Source organism: Artibeus jamaicensis, unplaced genomic scaffold (genome assembly GCF_021234435.1).
Source record: "Artibeus jamaicensis isolate MK-2021 breed Jamaican fruit bat unplaced genomic scaffold, CSHL_Jam_final contig_384, whole genome shotgun sequence".
In the NCBI taxonomy this organism is placed as follows: Eukaryota; Metazoa; Chordata; class Mammalia; order Chiroptera; family Phyllostomidae; genus Artibeus; species Artibeus jamaicensis.
In genome coordinates this window covers 516559-538680 of record NW_026521810.1, presented here as the reverse complement: position 1 = coordinate 538680, position 22122 = coordinate 516559, and the positions used below count along the sequence as shown (strand labels likewise).

The following is a 22122-nucleotide window of genomic DNA, read 5'->3' as shown; positions in this document are numbered from 1 at the left end:
AAAATATCTCAGTACATAAAGAGCTTTTCAAATTTCTTCAAGAATAAAATATTCAGATAATACAGAATTTATTTAAAAAAGGAACTTTAATAGAAGGCACTGTTGTCCAAAGTTAAATGAGTGACGACAGTTCCACACGATGCCCTTTTGCTCTCCTACTTTTCAAACAGTATGCCTGCCTCACCACAGGCAGAAAAGTGCAGAGCCTACTCAGTCACCAGTTTTACATGACAATTCCTCAGTAATGGGATTACTTCCCAAAGCACTGACTGTCTCTCCTTAAAACAAAAAATGACTATCTTAGACTAATAACAGAAGAACTAATGAATATCATAAGAGAAAAAAACCCTGTAAACTATACCAGCTGATCTATTAAGTCCTCATGATAAGAAAGGATAAAGTTACATGTTCTTGGTTCAAACTCTGCTTAATGAGAAGCTAAGAGTTACATGCGTAAATAGGTTCAAGGATCAAATTTCTGTGTGCTACATGATTAAAGAACACTCAACTGATTTCACCTCAAGGACACTACAACAAATCCTTAAAGAATGTCTTCGTTTACTTTCACTAAATACATTTGACATTAGAAACCTTAGGAAAACTGGATTCTTGACTTAGGAAAACTGGATTCTTGACTTAATCAGAAGCCTATAGTTTGTTTTAAATAAAAACAGGCACCTTTTTAGTATTCAAGAGTTCATCTACTTTTTTAGAGTAATTTTGTTTGAATAACCATTCCTTGTGTGTTAAGACACCTAAAGACATTTTTCCAAGTTCTTAACCAAAGATTCTTCTAAAGGGAAGTAAAACTGTTTTAAGTAGTTCATGTGTTGTTTATATGCATTACACCAAACAGTCCACTTAGGGTTATAACAGTTTTAAAAAATGAATTGCAGTACAGCTGAACAATGAATGGGGTGGTTCTGATAGGATATTATTTTGACATTTTGGTCTCAGAAGGTGTTTCCCCAGTGTCCAATGTCTTCAACAACCGGAAAAGACCAGCAGCTTCTCGTATCCTACTGAATTCAATACAGAATGCCTGCACTTCTATAAACAAGTCCTGCACATTAATAATTTTGTTACGGATCAAGGATTGGAGAAAGACACACACAAGACGCACCAAACGATTCTGAAAAAGAGAAAAATTTTAGTGTGCCTATTTTCTTGGCAGATATTTATAAAACTTACTAAAATTTCTATTACTTACCTGCATATATTTATCCTTAATTTGTTCACAGGTAGAGATGCAATTTGATATATAAAGGTGAATAAATTCAGGAGGTAGATCAACAGCTGTTGTCAGTCTGTTTCACAAAGTTAGAAAATTAGGGCTGTTCATTGTAATTGCTAACATTAAAAAACATTGTTAACCATAAAATACAAAGTTTCCTTTGGTCATTTAGTGCAAACTTCCGACGTATGACCAATTACCTAGTTTTAAATATACTTACACAAATAAGCCTAAGAACCACATCCATTTGTTAACAAAGAACACTTCCATTTTTTGTCCATGCAATTCTTTGAGCACAGTGTTCCTGTGTGTTCTTGAATCATAATTGGGAGTTGTTATCTCCCAAGCTCTAACAGCCTTGGCAATGGCTGTTCATTTATTAAACCCTGACTACATGTAAGTGCTCTACAAAGCAGTGCATCTGAAGGAGGTATACGTTTACTGACTAATAATAGTCAGGAGGTATACGTTTACTGGCATAATATGTATATAAATGCTAAAATGAGGCACTTGCAAAGAATAACAGTGTATGAAAAAGAGTTGGGAAAAACCTTAAAAGGGCAAAGAATTTAAATTGACAGCTCAGGAGAGAAGTATAGGATGTGAATAAAACTTGGAATTGGGGATTAGCACAACACCTTCAGGAACACGATGGGCAAGACCTGGCTGGAAGTGAACAAAAGGCATGGCATGCTGGCAGATGAGTTTAGAGTCTCAAAAGGGGAAGGCTGGTATTTTTCAAAGGATTCTATGGAATATTTTAAGAACTAAAAAAGATGAAGTGAGAATTATGTGTTCATTTAAAAGTATCCAGGCTAACTATACAGTATGAATTTTCAGAAGAAACTAAACTTGGAGTCTAGAACTTTATCCCGTAAGTCACTGATTAACTAGTGTTCCAAGGAAACACTATGTGCCATAGGCTGCTGTGGTAACAGTTGTTTTACACTTATAGCTGATGCTCCATGATTTGGGGGGTGGGGCAAAAAGAGCAGAACTTGTCCTTGATGAAGTTATTGATAGGAAGACATAGTTATTCTTGGACTAAGTGCCAAATGTCTAGTAGATAATTGCTCCTATAAGAAGATGGTGAAGTGGAAGAAGTGAGCTCTCAAGAGCTCTCTCAACCCAAAGGATTTGACAGAATGCAGCCCCTAAAAGATGAGTGAGTCTTAACAGTAGGGGAAGAGTCTTGAACAAGAAGGCAGAAATGAAGTAGCATGTTTTAAACAAGCAGCTAACCAGTTGACAGTGACAAAAAATAAAGTTGAAAACCTCATGCTTCTTTTCCCACTCCAAAAAGGATGCACTTTCATATTTGGGATCACCTGTCCTTAGCTAGGCTATTTTTTACCAGTTGATTAACTTCAAAGGATATATTTTATAGTACAATTTTAAGTAGGTTATAAAAAATAAACAGGTGTCAAAAAGTTTGTTCTAATTGAAGCTCAGTTGCTTAGCATTCAGAATGGATTTCTCCACACAACAAAAAGACCATATAATTCAGCACTGAAACAGGATACCACATGAAAGGAGGCCAAGAGAAGCCTAATTTGGGATTACTCAGACAAACCTGTACGTATAGCTACCCTATAGATAAACAGCCAAGCTAACCCCCCCCAAGCCTATTCAATCCACAATTTACCTAAAATGTATTTTTAAGGAAAATAGTATAAAATGGGAAGACGCTACAGAGAACATCAGAAAGGGAATGTATTATATTCTGACAGTCAATGACAAGAGTAAGGAGAGTCAGGCTGGGAAAACAGAGCAAGGGCTTCTGGGCTGACATTCCCAGAATTCTTGCAGCAGCTAAAACCCATACTTTCCCATGATACAGCTGTTAGTCACTAACAAAAAATAATGTAACATCTACTTGTACAGAGGTAGAGAATATACAACTATATAGAAAAATAAATTTCAGCAATAATTATGTCTTAGTGCTAAATATTTGAAATCCTACCTACCTTCTGGGTTCTTTCCTGTGAATGCTAAATTCACATGTAGTGAACACTAAGGCTTACATAATTTATTTGATGGGTTTTTCTCAAACTAACAAGATTAAATTGTAGTTTTTCTCTCCTAGTCATATAATCAGGATCTACATACCCCCACATTTGGTTATGTGTAGGAACTTACCGATTTACAACTTCCATGGAATGTAAAGACATATCCATATTGACCAGGACTGAAAAATATTCGGTGATTTGGCTTGATTGCATTAACTTCAGCAACATTTCTATGGCGACTAGAGGGTTATTTTCCACTAGGTCAGGAAGTTTGGCTGGAGTAAGGCCAATATGATAAACAAGTTTGGGGTCTTTTTCCAACTCACCAAGGAGCTAATACAATCAAATTTTTAAAAAGAGAAAGAGGTTCTTTAGTCAAAGTAGACATTCTGTTTCCTGCATAAAAATTTGTAATTTACACAAAGAGCTATCAAATTATCTGTATTGAACCAACTTCATAAATTTCTTCCCTGAAACCCATGTTCATAACTACTTGATATTTTTATTAAAATATAAACACTTATGACAGTTTATAAATATGCCAGTGATGCCTCCTGGGCATTAAACTAGACTCAGTATTGTCCAGTTGAATAAAATACTGTATGGATTGTAACAACATTGTCCCTAAGTACTTTGTAGTTTTCTTTTTCTGTCATTTGATATAACCAAAATTAACTTTAATTACTAATTAGTTTTCCCAAAAAGCACAGATCCTAGAGAACTGAGAAACATCTGAAACAACAGCAGAGCTCAGCTCCAGGTGGGGAAGAGAAATTCCTGAGAAGGAAGCAGGATGGGAAAAGGGAGATTTGTACTACAACCCATCTGTTTGCAGGATTTATGGTTCAAGTCACATTCACACTGTGTAATTCAGTGAGATATCCTCAAAAACAATTATTCCCACCAAATAATTACTTTTTCTTTAAAATTTTCTATGTTCTTTCCCCTGTCTACTTACATGTACCACAGTGGACTATGTTTCAGGATGACCTAGTAAGTAAAGTGAACTAAAAACAGCTATTTACTTGGCTTTGAAAATAACATTTTTGGTGGTAAAGTGCACTGGAGATGGCAGCATCTCCTGACAAGTTCTAATATGAAAGCTTGCAATCTGAATAAAACTCACCAACCAGAAACCACCCACATGGTGTCCTTGTCTTTTCCAAGAGGAGTCTACTAATTAGGCAGCAAGGGCTAGTTTACCTTACCTGAGCCTTTTTCCTCTTCCAAAATGTTAATAAATCCACTTACCCTCAGAAGAGTTACTGTCCAGTTTCAACATAACAACGTACATAATATGTCTAGCTGACAGAGAACATGAGCAAAATGCCTAAAAAGAGACCCATCCTATCCCTCCCAGAGTCAAACTGATCCCAAACAAATATTGGTACACGTTTAGTCCTCAGACTTCTTGCCCCACCACAGTGGGAAGGTCAGAAGAGAACTTCAGATATCCCAAAACTCTGGATCCGAAATAATGGCCTACTGTTGGCTCCTGTTAACAGTATCATTTTATTGGTCATTTATGATGTTATGAAAAACAAAACTGACTTGATGGATTAAAGAAAAGGTTTACCTGTGTTTGCTGAGGAGAAGATAGGGGGCTTTTGAAGGCTTTGGCCATTATTCGCTTGATCTCTACACCCGTGCTATTCTTAATACACATCGACTTATCCCACTGAATCGAATGGTCAGGCTCTGTTGGATTTAGCCACGCCAGCTCATCCTCACAAACATGGAGTGGAGGTGGTGGACGAATAAACTCTGGCCGAAAATGGCCTGTACAGGAGAGGAGCAGTAACATGTGACTGCTGCTGTCAGCAAGCTAACTTAACCTATACACATCTATATACATCTAACACATTTCACTTAATGAAGTACACTAGCACCCTTTTATAAGGATGACATGATAAAACAGATTTCAAAACCAGAAGCACAAGGCATACAGAAAGTCAGGGTTTTATTCACAATACAAAGAAGAAAATGAAACACTGATAGAACATTATTATGCCAGAGACCAAATGTATGTATTTTTGGAGAGGAGAGGAATATATTACCATGACCTGACAGGTTTCCATTCAAGCATGATTACCACTAAACAGCAAAAGTAACAACCTACTATATTGGTATAAGTCTCTTCATGAGAAAAAATGAAATACTATTTGATCTCACTCATCTTATTCTTAATTACCACCAATTTATTCAGAGACCACTATGATTTGCATTAGTTCTACCTCTGCTTCTTACAACCTTGAAGTGGGAAATTACATGGGGATGAAAAGTCAGGGGGGGAGAAAGTATTGGTAGACTTGACATTTTCAAATAAATCTGAGGACTTCAATAAGTTCATAAATACCATATTCATTTTTATAAAACTATGAAAGTACAACAGGAAAATAAAAGTACTCAACACCTCAACTATTTCATAAACAAGACTGATCACTAAATTAGAAACCCACTCAAATAAATGCTGGCTTGGACTGCTGCTAGACAAGTTTCACACCTCTTGTTTCCACATAAGGCCTAAGATGACTTGTTTCTATCATGGATGCTAGCTCCTGCCAAATTTGAGATATACTCTACTTTATTGAAAATGTCTAGCTAAGAATTAACACCTTAAACTACACTATCTCTTCTCTTACATCACCAGAACTAGCACCTGAATCTCTTTCGTGAGCACCTACTTATATTGGGTTGGCAAAAAAGTTTCTTCAGTTTTCCCCATAAGTTGACTCTAGCAATGCTTAGTTGTCTAACTTCATTTGAAACAATTTTTCCTGGGTTATATTGTCAAAGGTGTCATTTCAGTGTGCATTAAAAAAAACAAACTTATCAAGTCCTGGCTGGTGAGGCTCAGAGGACTGAGTGGTCTTTGACTGAAGGATCACAGGTTCGATTCCCAGTCAGGACATATGCCTGGGTTGCAGGCCAGGTTCCTAGTAGGGGGTGCACAAGAGGTAACCACACATTGATGTTCCACTCCCTCTCATTTACCCTCCCTTCCCCTCTCTAAAAATAAATTTAAAAAAATTAAAAAACTAAAGAGCTTACCAAAATTGGTGACATTTTGTATAGCCATTTTAATATTGAAGATGGAAGAAAGTATGCAACCTTTTCAGCATATTGTGCTTTATTGTTTCAAGAAAGGTAAAAATGCAACTGAAACGCAAAAAAAGAAGATTTGTGCTGTGTATGAAGGTGCTGTGACTGATCGAATGTGTCAAAAGTGGTTTTCGAAGTTTCATGCTGGAGCATTCTCCCTTGACGATGTTCTACAGTGGGTTGGACCAGCTGAAGTTGATAGCAATCAAATCAAGACATTAACTAAAAACAATCAACATTAGTGGACATACCCAAAATCTCCAACAGGCTTTGAAAATCACTCATTAACAGCTTGTTTATGTTAATCATTTTGATATTTGGGTTCCACGTAAGTGATTCTCTACTTAAACATAACAAATACGTTCTGTTTTTAAATATTTATTCTTCTAAGAATAAGAATATTTATTCTTAGAGAGGGGACGCGAGGGAGAAAGAGAAACACTGATCAGCTGCCTCTTGCACACCCCCAACTGGGGACTTGGCCTGCAACGCAAGCATGTGTCCTGACCAGGAATCAAACTGGGCACACAATCCATTGAGCCACATCAGCCAGGGTGAAAACATTTCATTTTGAAAACAAATTATGACTGGCAATGAAAAGTGGACACTTTACAATAACGTGGAACAAAAGAGATCATGGGGTAAGCAAAATGAACCACCACCAATCGCACCAAAGGCTGGTCTTCATCCAAAGAAGGTAACATGTATATGGTGGGATCAGAAGGAAGTCCTCTATTATGAGCTCATTCCAGAAAAACCAAACGATTAATTCCAACAAATACTGCTCCCAGTTAGACCAACTGAAAGCAGCATTCAAGGAAAAGCGTCTAGAATTTAGTCAACAAAAAAAGTATAACTTTCCATCAGGAAAATACAAGACCACATGTTTCTCTGATGACCAGGCAAAAACTGTCACAGCTTGGCTGGGAAGTTCTGATTTATTTCTCATATTCACCAGACACTGCACCTTTGGATTTCCATTTATTTCAGTCTTTACAAAATTCTCTTAATGAAAAAATTTCAATTCCCTGGAGGACTGCAAAAGGCACCTGAATAGTTCTTTACTCAGATAAGTTTTGGGAAGATGGAATTATGAAGTTGCCTGAAGGCAGTGGAACAAAATGGTGAATACACTGTTCAATAAAGTTATTGGTGAAAATGAAAAATGTTTTTTATTTTTACTTAAAACTAAATGGACTTTCTGGCCAATACAATATAATCAAGTTCCCATGAGGTAAGGATGCTGGGTATTTGTTTACTCAATGTCTGATAGATTTGCTTTTTACATACCTTTCTGGTGGCCCATCCAGTCAAAACTACACCTGAGCAAATATTAAAACTGGTATGTGCTATGGACTTTCAGGTACACTTGTGACCAGCTGAGACGTCATCAGTAAACCCATTTATCCCAAAGATTTACTTATAAATGTCATAAAAACAAAGTGAGTTTTAAACTCATGTTGATACTGTAATATGGAGAACATGTTCTTAACCCTAAGCAGAAAGACAATCACTAAAACGACATAGAAGCTTATAAAACCAAAAGATGCAGCTATAATATTTCAAGTTCAATAGATGTTTAATGTAAATTAAGAGCTATAAGATCAGTAAACTTTTACAGTGAAGAATAGTGATTAAATTAATAGGTTTAAAACAGCTAATGAGCTAAAAAATAGACTCATTTCAGTAAAATCAGAGAATTTACATCTTCAGATATGCTGATGACAGATATGTGACAAAAGCGTCTCCCTATATTCCAGACACTATACTAAGAAGTTTCTCATTAAATTCTAGTTTAGGCAGCAATGGAAACAACGTTTCAGAAAACCATCTCAAGGGATGCTGATAAAATCAAAAGTATAAAAGATATACCTACTTTCAATAGGTGGCTTTGGGCCACTGACTAATGCTTCCGTGATCTGAGAGGCAACTGAGCTGTCAAATCCAGAATTAGAAGAATCTGGGTCTGGGTCACTGAGAATACTAGGGAAGCCAGCCTTACTTTGGGTTGGCAATTCAGATTGGCGTTCTGAAAAGGTTAAAAAAGGAGACATTTTAAAATTCAGGGCACCACGGGGAGAGTGAAAAGACAAGCTACTAACTGGGGAAAGCTATCTGCAACACATAAGCAAAGGGCCAGATTCAGAATATATATATTTTTTCAAAACTTCTACAAATAAATTTTCATAAATAGGAGAAAATGAACTAATCACTTCAATAAGCATTTTATATTTTTTAAAAAGCCTAATTGGGTAATACATATGACAAAAATGTTCACTCTGACTTCCGGCCAAGATGGAGGCATAGGTAGATACACTGTGCCTCCTCGCACAACCAAAAGGAGGACAACAACAAATTTAAAAACAAAAAACAACCAGAACTGACAAAATTGAACTGCATAGAGGTCTGACAACCAAAGAGTTAAAGAAGAAACATTCATCCAGACCTGTAGGAGGGGCGGAGACAGGCAGCCAGGCAGAGAGGATTCACAGCTAGGTGGTGGCTGGCAGACTGGGCAAGGCAGCGGCTGGAAGACCAGGGCGGTCCCGCATTTGGTGTGGATAAACAGGGAGGAACAACTGGGGGGCATGACAGACCAGGCAACCCAGGGTTCCAGTGTGGGAAAAGAAAGCCTCAAAACCTATGACCAAAAAACCCTGTGGGGGTTGAAGAGGCAGAAGAAACTCCTAGCCTCAGAGGAGAGCTCATTAGAAAGACTCACAGGGTCTAGAATGTACACAAAACCACCCACCAGGGAATCAACACCAGAAGGGCCCAGTATAATTGTGGGTAGCAGGGGAAGGGACTGGAAGCTGGCAGAGAGCTGAGCAAGTGGCATTGTTCCCTCTTAGACCCCTCCCCCACTTACATCTCCACAAGGAAGTGATGTGGGTTGCCCCACCCAGGCGAACACCTAAGGTTCAGCCCTTTACTACATAAAGAGGCCAGCCAAGACAAAAAAAATATGGCCCAAATGAAAGAATGGATCAAAGCTCCAGAAAAAATACAACTAAATGAAGAGATAGCCAACCTATCAGATGCAGAGTTCAAAACACTGGTAATCAGGGTACTCATAGAATTGGTTGAGTATAGTCACAAAATAGAGGGAAAAGTGAAGGCTACGAAAAGTGAAACAAAGGAAAAGGTACAGGGAACCAACAGTGAAAGGCAGAAACCGGGACTCAAATCAACAATTTGGACCAGAAGGAAGAAATAAACATTCAACCAGAACAGAATGAAGAAACAAGAATTCAAAAATATGAAGAAAGGCTTAGGAACTTCCAGGACAACTTTAAACATTCCAACATCCAAATCATAGGGGTGCCAGAAGAACAAGAGGATGAGCAAGAAATGGAAAACTTATTTGGAAACATAATGAAGGAGAACTTCCCCAGTCTGGCAAAGAAAATAGACTTCCAGGAAACCCAGGAAGCTCACAGAGTCCCAAAGAAGGTGGGCTGAAAGAGGAACACACCAAGACATATCCTAATTAAGTTACCCAATATTAAAGATAAGGAGAGAATCTTAACGGCAGCAAGAGGAAAGGAGACAGTTACCTACAAAGGAATTTCCATAAGGTTATCAGTTCATTTCTCAAAAGAAACCTTACGGGCAAGAAGGGCTGGAAAGAAGTATTCCAAGTCATGAAAGTCAAGGACCTACATCCAAGATTACTCTATCCAGCAAAGCTATCATTTAGAGTGGAAGGACAGATAAAGTGCTTCCCAGATAAGGTCAAGTTAAAGGACTTCATCATCACCAAGCCCTTATTATATGAAATGTTAAAGGGATTTATCTTAGAAAAAGAAGAGCAAGAATATGAACAGTAAAATGACAACAAACACAACTATCTACAACTGAATCTTAAAAAAAACAAAAACAAACTAAGCAAACAACTAGAAAAGGAACAGAATCACAGAAATGGAGATCACATGGAGGGTTATCAGCATAGGAGAGGAGGGAATGGGGGAAAAGGTACAGGGAATAAGTAGCATAAATGGTACGAAGAAAATAGAGGGAGGTTAAGAATAGTACAGGAAATACAGAAAACAAAAAACTTATACATATGACCCATGGACATGAACTAGGGGGGTGGTTAGGGGCAATGTGGGTGGGAGGGGATGTGCAGGGTGGAGGGGAATGAAGGGGGTGAAATGGGATAACTGTAATAGCATAATCAAAAACTATACTTTAAAAAATGTTCAATCCCATTAGAAACCTGAGAAAAATCAGTTAAAACATAAGACACTTACACACCCACTAGACTAGAAAAAATTAACAAACCTGGCATTATCAAGTGCAGAGGAGGTTGTCAGGTAACTTGCAGACTGCTAATGGGAATGAAAAGTGGCACAACAACTTTGGAAACCACTTTGCCATTAAAATCTTACACTTGCTTACCTTTCCATCTAGAAGAAATTTTGACATGCACACCAGCAGAATATACAAAAATCTTCATAGCGACGTTATGTCCATCAACAGTAGAGCAGATAAAGAACCTGGTATTCTACTATTTGCAATATATACTTACAACTCAGTATCAAAAACCAATCCAATTAAAAAATGGACAGATGATCTGAACAGACATTTTTTCAAAGAAGACAAACAGATGGCCGTGAATAGATGCTCCACATCACTAATCAGCAGAGAAATGCATATCAATATTCCTATGAAATGTTACCTCAGACTAGTCAGAATGGCCATCATCAAAAAAACGAGATGATAATGCTGGCAAGGATGTACAGAAAAGGGAACACTCACACACTGTTGGTGGGATTGTAAATTGGTAAAGTTACCATGATATACAGTTGGGAGTTTCCTCAAAAAGTTAAAAAACAGAACTGCCATGTAATCCAGCAATTCCACTTCTGGATATTTATCCCAAGAAAACAAAAACAGCAATTAAAAATATATATGCATCCCTATATTCACTACAGCATTATTTATAACAGCCAAGATATGAAAACAACCCAAATGTTCACCAATGGAAGAATGGATAGAAAATGTGGTGTGTATATCTATCCATACACACCTGTGGTGCATGGATCCCACTGTGAGATCTCAATTGTAGGGCTCTGCAGAGATGATGTATGTAACTAGCTCCAGAGAAGATAGTGTAACTTGCTAACTTGCTTTTTTTTTTGTATTTGTGAAGTGAATGGCTTACAATATCTTTAATTTGGGTAGGGTATAGCAAGCAGCAAACTTAGCCACTCTGCCAAGTTTCTCAATACCAACTCTAGTCATATATTCCTTTCTGAGCTTGACATACTTTAAAACCTTCTCACAAGCTGACTCACGCCATCAGATGTTGAGGGGTCAGATTTGGTTCTCATTTAATGGAATACAAAGCTAGAACCCTCAAAATATATATTGCTTCTGAAAGTTAAGGTGACTGAAATTATCAATCACCTCTGTGACCTATGTTCATACTATCTTTGCTTATAGAAATAATCATTTTATTTCTGTTAATAGACTGTATTTGGAACCAGTAGCTGATAAGTACTTCTGTGTACCTTTAATCTTAAAAGAAAGATTCCCTTTGCTTTCAAAAAAAATAACCATTGTTATATTAATACCCAGTAGTTAAAAAGCGAGAGATTCAGAATGCTGCAAGGAAAAAGCAGTTTACTTGAAAGATGTCACCTTTTATATAGCAGCCAAATATTACAGGTGTGTTTAGTCTGAGGATGGGGCAGTCAAAATTAATACTGCAGCTTATTTAATAACAAGGTCAAGGGTTCACAAATCTAGTTATATACTGGAATTTCCCTAATGAATCACTCTTATGTGGTAAGACCCCACCATCTGTATTTTTGCTCAGAGCAGGCAAGCAAAAGGTGTCTCTTCTCCTTCTCTCATCATAGAGGCTCTCTTTGACTAGCCAGTTCAAGAAGGTCCCCCTATTTTCTACCACAACACACTTTTGTTTCAAGAGCACCCATTCATTTGCTTGTATGTATAACACAGAATGTGCCAAAACAATCTTGAAACAGAAGAACAAAGTGGAGGTCTTACACTTCCTAATCTCAAAACTTACTACAAAGCTACCATAATAAAAAATGTGGTACTGCAATAAAGACAGATGCATAAATTACAATACAAATCAGAGATGCCAGAAATAAACACTCCCATATATGGTCAAATGATTTTCAACAATGGTGCCAAGAGAACGTTGTTTTGGCTATTCAGTACCCCTTGAAATTCCATATGAATTTTATGATGAGTTTTTCCATTTCTACAAAACATACCATTGGGATTTTTATGGGAATTGCATTGAATCTGTGTAGAACCAATGAGGAAATTAAAAAAAAAAATTTTTTAACAGACTAAATCCAGCATTCTTTTTAAATTGGAAAAGCAGTCCATTCAAGTGAAAACTCAAATAAACTTATGTCATATTAGCAAGAATCTAATATTGAAGCTATGTTTTTCATGGAAAATACTAACCTTTAGCACAGCAATAAACCTTCATTTTAAGTAGAGTTCCTTATGAAAAAAAAGGCTTAATACTACCACATAAGGATACCCAAACCACCAGTTCCTCCTTACCAGCCAAGGCTAGCTGAAGCCCGCTAATATCCACAGATTGGCCCATGTTTCCAATGTCCATCAAGGCAATCTGTCGAGGTGTCTTTTTAAAGAGTTCCCTTGGGGGTGCCAGCATTAGCTGGGAAAGAAAAAACTTCTCTGGTGGAGTTATAGGAGGTAAAAATCCTGCAAACAAAGATGTATAATAATTTTTCCATAGGCTGTTTTTAAAAATTAATATGAATCTGGTAAAATTAGCATTTGCTACTTGCCATCTCAAGTTACATGTTTTTGAAGACAAAATTATTTTAAGTTTCAGTTACCTAATATATATATATTTATGACAATGTAATTAATGTCATTTCAAATTCAATGATTTGTGGCAATATCAATAAAACTTCAGACTTTTATAATTATTAAGAACTTTGTTTCTAACATTCCTCAATTCCTGCAAGCAAAAACAAATTTTAAAACTATGATCTCACCTTTAACTGGAACATAATCAACAAAAGAAAAAAAGCAAGCAAAATATAACCAGAGACATTGAAATTAAGAACAATCTAACAATAGCCAGAGGGGAGGGGGGGAGGGACAGTGGGGAGAAGGGTTTTCATGAACTACTAGGAAGGACACACGGACAAACCAAGGGGGAAGGTAGAAGCAAGGGAGGGAGGTGGGTTTGGCTGGGGCGGGGGGGGTGGGGGGAGTGGTGGGGAGAAAATGCAGACAAGTGTAATTGAACAACAATAAAGTAATTTTAAAAAACTACAACATTAAGAAATGGTTTTCTTCTCTGCTATCAACAACTGTGTACAGGGGGAAGAGACAAGGAAACACTATCAATGTAAATACACGTCACATATCTGCTTCACAATATCCAGTGCAGCTACAAAATTCCCAGTACTGAATGTTGCTTCCCTATTGTCCGATATGCAGCTAGCTGCTCACCAAGCCTCATCCATCCTACCAAAGCAGTGTTCCCAGATGCCATTCCTACATCACCATTCCTTGTCCCCTCTTCTTGCCTGAACCACATTCAGGACAGCCTTCCTGGTTTTTCCAGGTCCCAATTTTCACTCCTGCCCCATCAACCACCCCCAATCCACACACTCCCCACTCCCACTTAACATTTAGTTACATTTGTAGGTATAAATCTGCTTCTATTACTTAACCTGTTTACACAGAAATAAATCCAAACTTCTGCCACTATTATAAAACCCTTTATAATCTGGCCCTGACCCACTTTCCTTAACTCATCTCTTGAATTCCCCTCTAATCCATGCACCCTACACTCCAGCTGCAAATTCTCTCAGCTTCTCAGATTCCAGATTTCTAAACATCTAATACACCCAGTTCTTTAAAACCTGGCATGGCCACACCTTTTCCTCTCACCACCATCTCCAATCACTATCCAGCAAAAACATCACTCCCTTTGAGAATCACTTCATTTACACCCAGGTAGTTGTTCCTCTCTGCTATCAACCATTTTGTATGTGACACCTGGCACAACCCTTACCACACTGTTATGACTATGTTTACATCTCCATCACCAGCCTGCAAGCTTCTTGAGTACAAGGAAGCCTTTTTATTTACTTCCAGATACATTCAGAATCATGTGAAAAACTTGAAAATACATACCTATTAGATGCTCACCCTAGGTGTGTAATAACCTAAACCTGAGCATGGATATTCCATACATTGTATATTTAAGTACCATCCCTACCTAATTTAAAGAAAGTAATGATGATAATTGTTAACATTTATTCTTCATTAATGACTACCAGCTAGAAATTATTGCATTTTACAGACAAAAAATCTGAGGCACAGAGAGAGAAAATAACCAATCCATGGATTCCTTCCCTGACAACTTTGTGTTTTCAATGCTGTCTACCACATAGATTTAGGTTTAGACCCATCAAATTTGAGAATGACATCATTTAAATTACGGTTTCTTTGTCTAAGCAGTCTGAAGAATTCAAACGGCCACGTGACCTAAATCCCACCCTGTTCCCATCCTCTGCTAAGGGCACCATAGGGTGGTAGGTTGTGACCACTCAAAAACAGGTTGCATTCACTTTCTGGGCATTCTCCAACTTCCTGAAACCCTAGGGCATCTCAACCACCTTGAAGAATCTCCCTCTTAGCCAAGGGCAGCAAAGGAAACAAACCATAAGATGCTCTAGATTCAGAGGGTTTCCAAGCAGGACCACAGGCTAGCTTAAAATGTAGAAGTCATGCTGTGCTATGAAAAAACTCTGTGGTTTACCTTTTGACTTCCTGTATAAGTGGCCCCTACCTAGGGAGTGATTTGTCCTTTTCCCCATGCATTAAGTACTATAAGATCAAGCCATTTCCCACCTCCAATTGCCTGTTCCCCCCACTACACTGGTGGTCCTTGTGCAAGTCTTCCATGTACCCTCACAATCCCCCACTGTGCCTTTCTCCTTTCCTGGCTGCAAGTCTCATAAAGCATATCAAGTTTAAATTTAAAAAAAAAAACAAAACACAAAACAAAAACAAAAAGGCAGCCTCTTATTGACCCACGGATCCAATCTCAGAAATGCTGCACACACATATTTACACAATGTTTAGTAATCATGCATTTTCTGACCTAGGCCTTGAATTTGGAACAATGTTCTAACCTCTGCTAGAAGGGAATAGAACACCTAATAGCCCAACAAAGAACATATTATCCAAGAACACCTAATAGCCCAACAAAGGTAACTGCAAAATTTATAAACGCTGTTTTATGTGTTTCTGCCCAACAACTTCAGGTTCTTCAGGTTTTGAATAGTAGCCTCTGTTTACTTGTCTGAGACTTAAAATCAGGGGCAGTGTGTCATTAGTTACAATTTCACACCACTCGATGGACTTTACAAAATTACAAACTGTATTTAAGGTATTAAAAAAGTCAAGCTTGGCTTCCTGAGTATTCTTCCTGACCTGCTTCTTGTGGTATTTGTGTCTCAGAGCCCGTGACAGCAAGACGTCTTCAGGAAATGCTAAAATTGGGCACCCTGCCCCCAGCTTCAAAGCTACAGCTGTTATACCAGACTGTCAGTTCAAAGATATCGGCCTATCTGACCACAGAGGAAAATATGTGGTATTCTTCTTTTACCCTCTTGACTACTTTTGTGTGCCCCACGGATATCATTGCTTTCAGTGATAGGGTGGAAGAATTTAAGAAACTCTACTGCCAAGTGATCCCTGCTTCTGTGGATTCTCACTTCTTTCACCTGGCATGGATCAACACACCCAGAAAACAAGGAGGACTGGGATCCATGAACATTCCCTTGATTCAGACCCCAAGCACGCTATTGCTCAGGACTATGGGATCTTAAAAGCTGATGAAGGCATCTCACTATTGGTGAAAAATGGTATCACTCACCACACCACCATAAATGATCTTCCTGTTGGCCACTCTGTGGATGAAACTCTCAGACTAGTTCAGTGACGCACATAGGGAAATGTGCCCAGCTGGCTGGAAATTTGGCAGTGATACCACCAAGCCTGGCATCCAGAAGAGCAAAGAATATTTTTCTAAGCAGAAGTGAGCACCGGGCCTTTATAGGGTCGTGGTGGCAGTGTACAGCCATGAGAAAAAAACCTCTTTTACTATTGTCATGATTAAAACACAAGATGTTAAGGCCTGATGTGGTATGGGACAAAACAGGCCTTGCCTTTCCTGCAAGGTTTGGGGAGGCCAGCCTTTCTTTTTCTGGAGGAAATGGCCTGAACGTATGGAGCAGGTCAACTGACGTGTACGGTAGCGGAGCATCACCTTTTATTTTGTGTAGTTTCTATTAAAACGTGAACTGAGAAAACAAAACAAAAATGTCAAGCTCCACACGGCGCTTCATGACTTGAGGGCCTGTACTACTGAGAGGATTATTTTCGATGCCATCAATTTGTAATTAAACTGCCACTTATCCATACTTTAGAGTTGGAGGCTGAGGATATCGTTTCAGATTTCATTTCACTTGCAGGCGGAAAGCGGACGAATCTAACTACCCACAACACACCCACTGGCTTCGGATGCCTGCTGGACGCACCTGAGAGCGGCGGCCGGTCCGGCTCCTGGCCGCCCCGGGCCGGCGGTGCGGGATTGAGCAAGTGCGCAAAGCTGGCAGCGAAGGGATTGGCGGCGAGCGGCTCGGTGCGGTACATCTCCCAGAGCAGGTAGAGCGCCGTGAGCCGCTGCGCAGCGCTGGGCAGCAAGTCCGGCTGCTGCAACAACATCACCAGCACCGAGCCCAGGCGGAAGTGGTCGGCCTTACTGAAGTAGTGGTGGAAGGCGGTAGACAGGCCCTCGAAGGTGCTGCCGCCGCCGGCCTCCTCAGAGATGATGCTCAGCAGGCTCGAGAGCTCCTTCGGTGTCAAACTCATCCTTCCCGGGAAGCCCACCCGGCCGGTACTCCCAGTCCAGGAGGCGTCTGCCGCGCCTCTGCCACTGCTGTTGGAGCCCCTCCGGCCGTCCCTGGACGCCGACGGCGCAGCTTCCGGGACCACTCTTTGTTCCGCGTCGACGAAAAGCCGGCCACACTCCGCTCTCGCCCCCACGCCGGGCATCAAAACCACTCACCAGGAATGCTTCTCCGAGGGTGTGGCCATGGCGACGCCTGACTCAGTCTCCAAGACCGTAAAGCGTGGTGTTACGCGACAGAGTCGCAAAGTAAACACGTTGAGGAAGCCAGACCGCAAAGGAGGTGGGTGGCACTGAGCAAAACCAAGGGTTGTGGAGCATGGGCACTGAGGGGATCCGGAGCCTCAGGGTGGGCGGGATCAAGAGACCGGAAGTGCGGCGGAACTGCCTGGGCCGTCCCAGGCTTCGGAGATATGGGCAGTTTGGCCTCAGGATTTGGTTCAGGTCCACACAATGCTTAAGGGGCTTTCAAGGCAGTCCCTGGAAATATGGGCTACGTTGTTCAGAGATTCTTGGATTCAAAATACTTTAATTAATATAACGCACATGACTATGGGAAAAAAGTTTAGTTACAGTGAAAGTGCAAGTAACTAAATACATCACACATTACCCAAGTAACTTTCTAGTCTTACACTCCTTTTTTGCAGAAATGGAATCACACTGCATGACAGCTTTTATGCATGGTCATTGTGGAGAGCAGGACAAATAAAATGGCATTATGTGGTCAAAATATCATAAAGTACATAAAACAAAATGTAGTCAGCCATAACTTTGGTTCAAGAGAGAAACTACCCAAGTCATGCTGGACACATCTGGCAAGGAGACATACCCAGGATACCTGCACATGTGATCAGAAGAGCCATGTCTGCAGGGTGGGACCACCCACAGATTAGCTCCTGGGGAAATGCCCTGCTTACTATCAGGGGTGCCAAGACACCTATCAAGAGACCCAGAAGGGTACAGTACACCACTCTCAAAGGTATGACTGAGGCAGGCTTAAGACTATTGCTGAGACAGCTGAGCTCCACACACCAGAGTGCTGCTCCTTGCCACAATGATCTCTCTTGGCATCAGCTGCAGCAGGTTCTGCCCTGCTGGACTGAGGACTTCGTCTGCCCTGCTGCCCATCTGGCTCTGGAGATCCTTCCTTGCAAGGCATTGATGACTCTCTTGCTCACCCATTGGGTCTCCTGGACTCTGGGACGGAAACTCTGGGACTCAGGTTAATTATCTCCCAATTCTCTCATATGACGTTATTACTCGTTGTTTCTGAGTGACTAGTATTGTTAATAGGTTAATATAGATTTGGATCAAATCTGCATTCATTAAATCTGAGAGAATCTAGTTAATAAGATCAAAATGAATAACATAGTCACCTGTGTTGGCTCCCTGTTATTTCTTGCTGCTGGTATTGTAAACAAGGTGCAGCCAGGGCCCCCCATCCCAAGAGGGATTTGTGATGGGGTCCAGAACTTGAGGTGTCCAGGAAATATTAAAAATATAGAATGTCCTCAACCCCACAAGTCTGAACTTGGGGATGGGACATATAGAACAGTGCCATTGAGAGTTATTTTGCATATCAACAATTTTTCAAATAACTGCAAGAATGGTCATTTAACATATCTATAACTTTTGCTTGGTTTCATAAGATAAACTGTTGTGATAAGCAGCTACCATGAGTAGCTGTGGCCATGCTTTGAGCTAGGGAGAGAACATAACTGGGAGACAGCTCCCCCTGATTAGAGCACCTGTCTGAGAGCTTGGAGATTGTTGGCTGCACGCCATGGGGCCATGCCTGCCCAAGTTTATTCAGTCCAGAAAAGCTGGGAAAATACAGAATGCTGACAGGTGTAGCTGATTGTGGTAGGAGTTGGATATGGGGATGCAGAGGAAAATTTGCACCAGGATTTAAACCCAGGTACAGTAGCCATGCAGGAGAACTATGCAATCTTGAGGTTGGAGGGAACCTGAGGCTTTGGATGAAACCACATGGTTTGGGGGCTCCCTTTGCCACTCAGTTTAGGAAGCTGGAAAGCAAGATGTAGCAGAGATGCAGAGCTCTCTCTTGGCAGTTTGGAAGAATGCAGGAGAGATGTTGTGGGAAGGAAAGGGGTGAAAGGACTCTTGCTGCTGGGCCAAGAGAAGGTGGCACTCAGGTTTGGATTAAGAACTGGAGATCCTGGAGACACAGCCGGTGGTGCTGGGAACCATGGGAGGCCTGCCAGCTGAGCACAGATTACTGGGAAGAACTGGAAGCTACTTGAGTGACAGACTTCTATTTCTTTTCCTGAGATACATTGCCCCCGACTGGGCAAAGTGGGGAAGGAAGGACTGTGTGTGTTTGTGGGTGTTTTAAGGGACTTTGGGATTTTAATGAAGACATTAAGTCATTACTCTAAGCCTGTCTAACTTATAAATAAGTAATTCCTTTCCTTTTCACCAACCTCTGACATTGAGAGCCGTACTTCCCTGGCAGAGAACAAGGTGAACCTAGTAAAGGGGGACCCTAGAAGAGGGGGGTCCATTCAGTAATAGTATCTTGTCCCCCACTATGGGTCCATTCTGTAACAGTGTCACCTATAGGACTAGTGGTCCTACAGGTATGCTTTGTGCTTTTGGTTCTTAAGGTCTGGATCAGACAATCTGAGTGGAGACCAAAGGCTGACTTGTAGGAAAGACTATATCATGAGCATACACTCATGACAGTCATTTTAACAAGATTTCAAGGGAATGGTTTCAATAAGTATTCATTTCTAGCCCCAGCTGGTATAGCTCAGTAGGTTGAGCGCAGGTCTATGAACCAAAGGGTCATCAGTTTGGTTCCCAGACAGAGTACATGCCTGGGTTGCAGGCCAGGTCCCCAGTACAGGGTGCGCAAGAGGCAACCACACATTGTTGTTTCTCTCCCCTTCTCTTTCTGTTCACCTCTCTCTAAAAATAAAAAAAAAATTAAATCTTTATAAAAAAAGAAAAAATATTCATTTCCAAAATTGGTGTGCAACTTTTTACTTAGCCTGCCCTAGGACACTGATTTCTGGGTCGTGGTTGCACATTGAAGTCTCTGGGGTGTTGTAGTGCCTGGTCCCATTCCCATAGATGATGACTCAGGTATTACAGAATAAAAACTCAAACCCCTCCCCAAGTGAATGTAGTGTGCACTTTGGGCTGAGAACCACCCAGTGGCATTTCTCAAACTTGCCTATCTCCTCTTTAGACCTAAGAAACCTACAGGCATTTCACTCACCAGTGATTCATTCCCATCAGGCAAACTTTGGAAATCCAGTCTTCACTACACTATGCTAGCAGTTCAAAAATTTCCAAGATAAATGCCACCTTAATTCTAAAGTAAAATTAAAGGTATAGAAATTGCTGATTCATCAGGTATGCATATTTTGAAGACTTTTTGAAATTCTTGCTGGATTGCCCTCTAGAAAGGTCTTGCTAATTACCATTCATAACAGCAGCTGTTAAAAAATCCAACTAAGTAAATTTGAGGATCTGCTTGGCTTTTTGAAAGATTCATAAATCTGGCAGCATCCCATCTAGTAAATAATAAGAGAGATGCTACTAGGGCCTGTACAAATTAAAAGTTTTTCTAGGAAACTGAGTGGAGCAAGAAAGTAAAAAACTTTATTATCAGAAGTTAAAAAAAAAAAAAAAGAATGTTTAGGCCAGGTCACCTGCCTTTGAAGGAAAGGTGACAGGAGTCTTATCAGGCAGATTACCTCACTAGTGTTGATCGGGAAATTCCAGACTGATTGGTTTAAGGTCACATTCCTAAGCCCACAGGTGTAGATTTTACTGCTTGTTTATTTTTTAAAGATATTTCAAAATATTTGAACATTATGTGACTTCCCAGACCCCGCAAAAACCAAGAAAACCACAGGCCCAAAGTGGTGTCACTCATGCTAACATCCCATGATGCCAAACCTTGATTTAATACTTAACATAACTGCTACTTCAACTCTCCCAGAAATGCAGTTTTAGTCAATCAGTAGGACTGTTCTGGCCAAGCACTAGTAAGGTAGTATATCACTCAGCCCTCTCCATTCCCCTATGGAAAGAAAAGGTAATCTGCATGATAAAAACTGTTCCCACTCTTCCCCCGCCCCCAGAAAGATGTACTGCCCAAAAATAAACCTTTCTTTTCTTAATCATTCCCTTGCTCTACTTTGCTTCCTATAAAAAGACCTTCCATTTTATATAGCACTTCAGAATTCCCGTTTAGCTGCTAGATGGGATGTTCCCTCAATTCATGAATCACTCAATAAATCCAATTAGAACTTCACATTTACTCAATTGAATGTTGTTTTTTTTAACAAACAATACTTTTTTTTCCTGTAGGAGCATTTTCAAAATTTAGAGCTTCCCACACATTCCCTGAAAATAACTCTCAGGCTCTGAATTACTTTCTTAGTAACCACAAACTGAGTGGCTTAACACAACATACATTTGTTGTCTCATGGTTCTGAAGGCTAGAAGTCTGAAATGAAGGTGTCAGGAGAGCCATGCTCCCTCTAAAGGCTCTAGAGAAGAATCCCCTCTTGTCTTCTAGCTTCTGTTGGTTGCCAGCCATCTCTGATGTCCCTTGGCTTATTGCTGCACCATTCCAATCTCTGCCTTTGCAGCCACATAGCTTCCCATTGTTGTCTATGTTTCATGGGACCTTCTTATGAGGACACTAGTCATTGGATTTAGGGTTCACCCTAAAGCAATATGACCTCTTTTTAACTAATTACACCTGAAAATAACCCCATTTCCAAATAAGGTCACACTCTGTGGTTCCAGGTGGGCATGAATTTTGGGGAGACACTATTTAACCT

The 22122-nt window shown here is 40.0% G+C and overlaps 1 protein-coding gene across 2 annotated transcripts; it reads right to left on the bottom strand.

Moving 5' to 3' along the window:
• Positions 1–861: 861 nt before the first annotated feature.
• CNOT11 (CCR4-NOT transcription complex subunit 11) lies at positions 862–17639 on the bottom strand. Of its 2 annotated transcripts, XM_037156951.2 has the most exons (7): positions 16929–17637; positions 12898–13062; positions 8222–8374; positions 4820–5022; positions 3374–3576; positions 1211–1307; positions 862–1132 (listed from the first exon to the last, which is right to left on the bottom strand). In XM_037156951.2, the coding sequence occupies exons 1-7, from the start codon at positions 17443–17445 to the stop codon at positions 935–937; spliced, it is 1536 nt and encodes a 511-aa protein (XP_037012846.2). In that variant the 5' UTR covers positions 17446–17637; the 3' UTR covers positions 862–934. The 2 variants fall into 2 exon arrangements, with proteins under 2 accessions (XP_037012846.2, XP_037012847.2); XM_037156952.2 differs by lacking the exon at positions 8222–8374 and having other exon boundaries at positions 16929–17639.
• Between the last annotated feature and the right edge of the window lie 4483 nt (positions 17640–22122).

Coding starts and splice junctions, on each gene's coding strand:
- CNOT11 (XM_037156951.2), bottom strand. CDS start 17,445: ATGCCCGGCGTGGGGGCGAGAGCGGAGTGTGGCCGGCTTTTCGTCGAC. Junction 13,063..16,928: donor GGACCGGCCGCCGCTCTCAG/GTGCGTCCAGCA, acceptor CTTTGTTTGCAG/GATTTTTACCTCCTATAACT. Junction 5,023..8,221: donor CCCAAAGCCACCTATTGAAA/GTAGGTATATCT, acceptor TCTCCTGTACAG/GCCATTTTCGGCCAGAGTTT.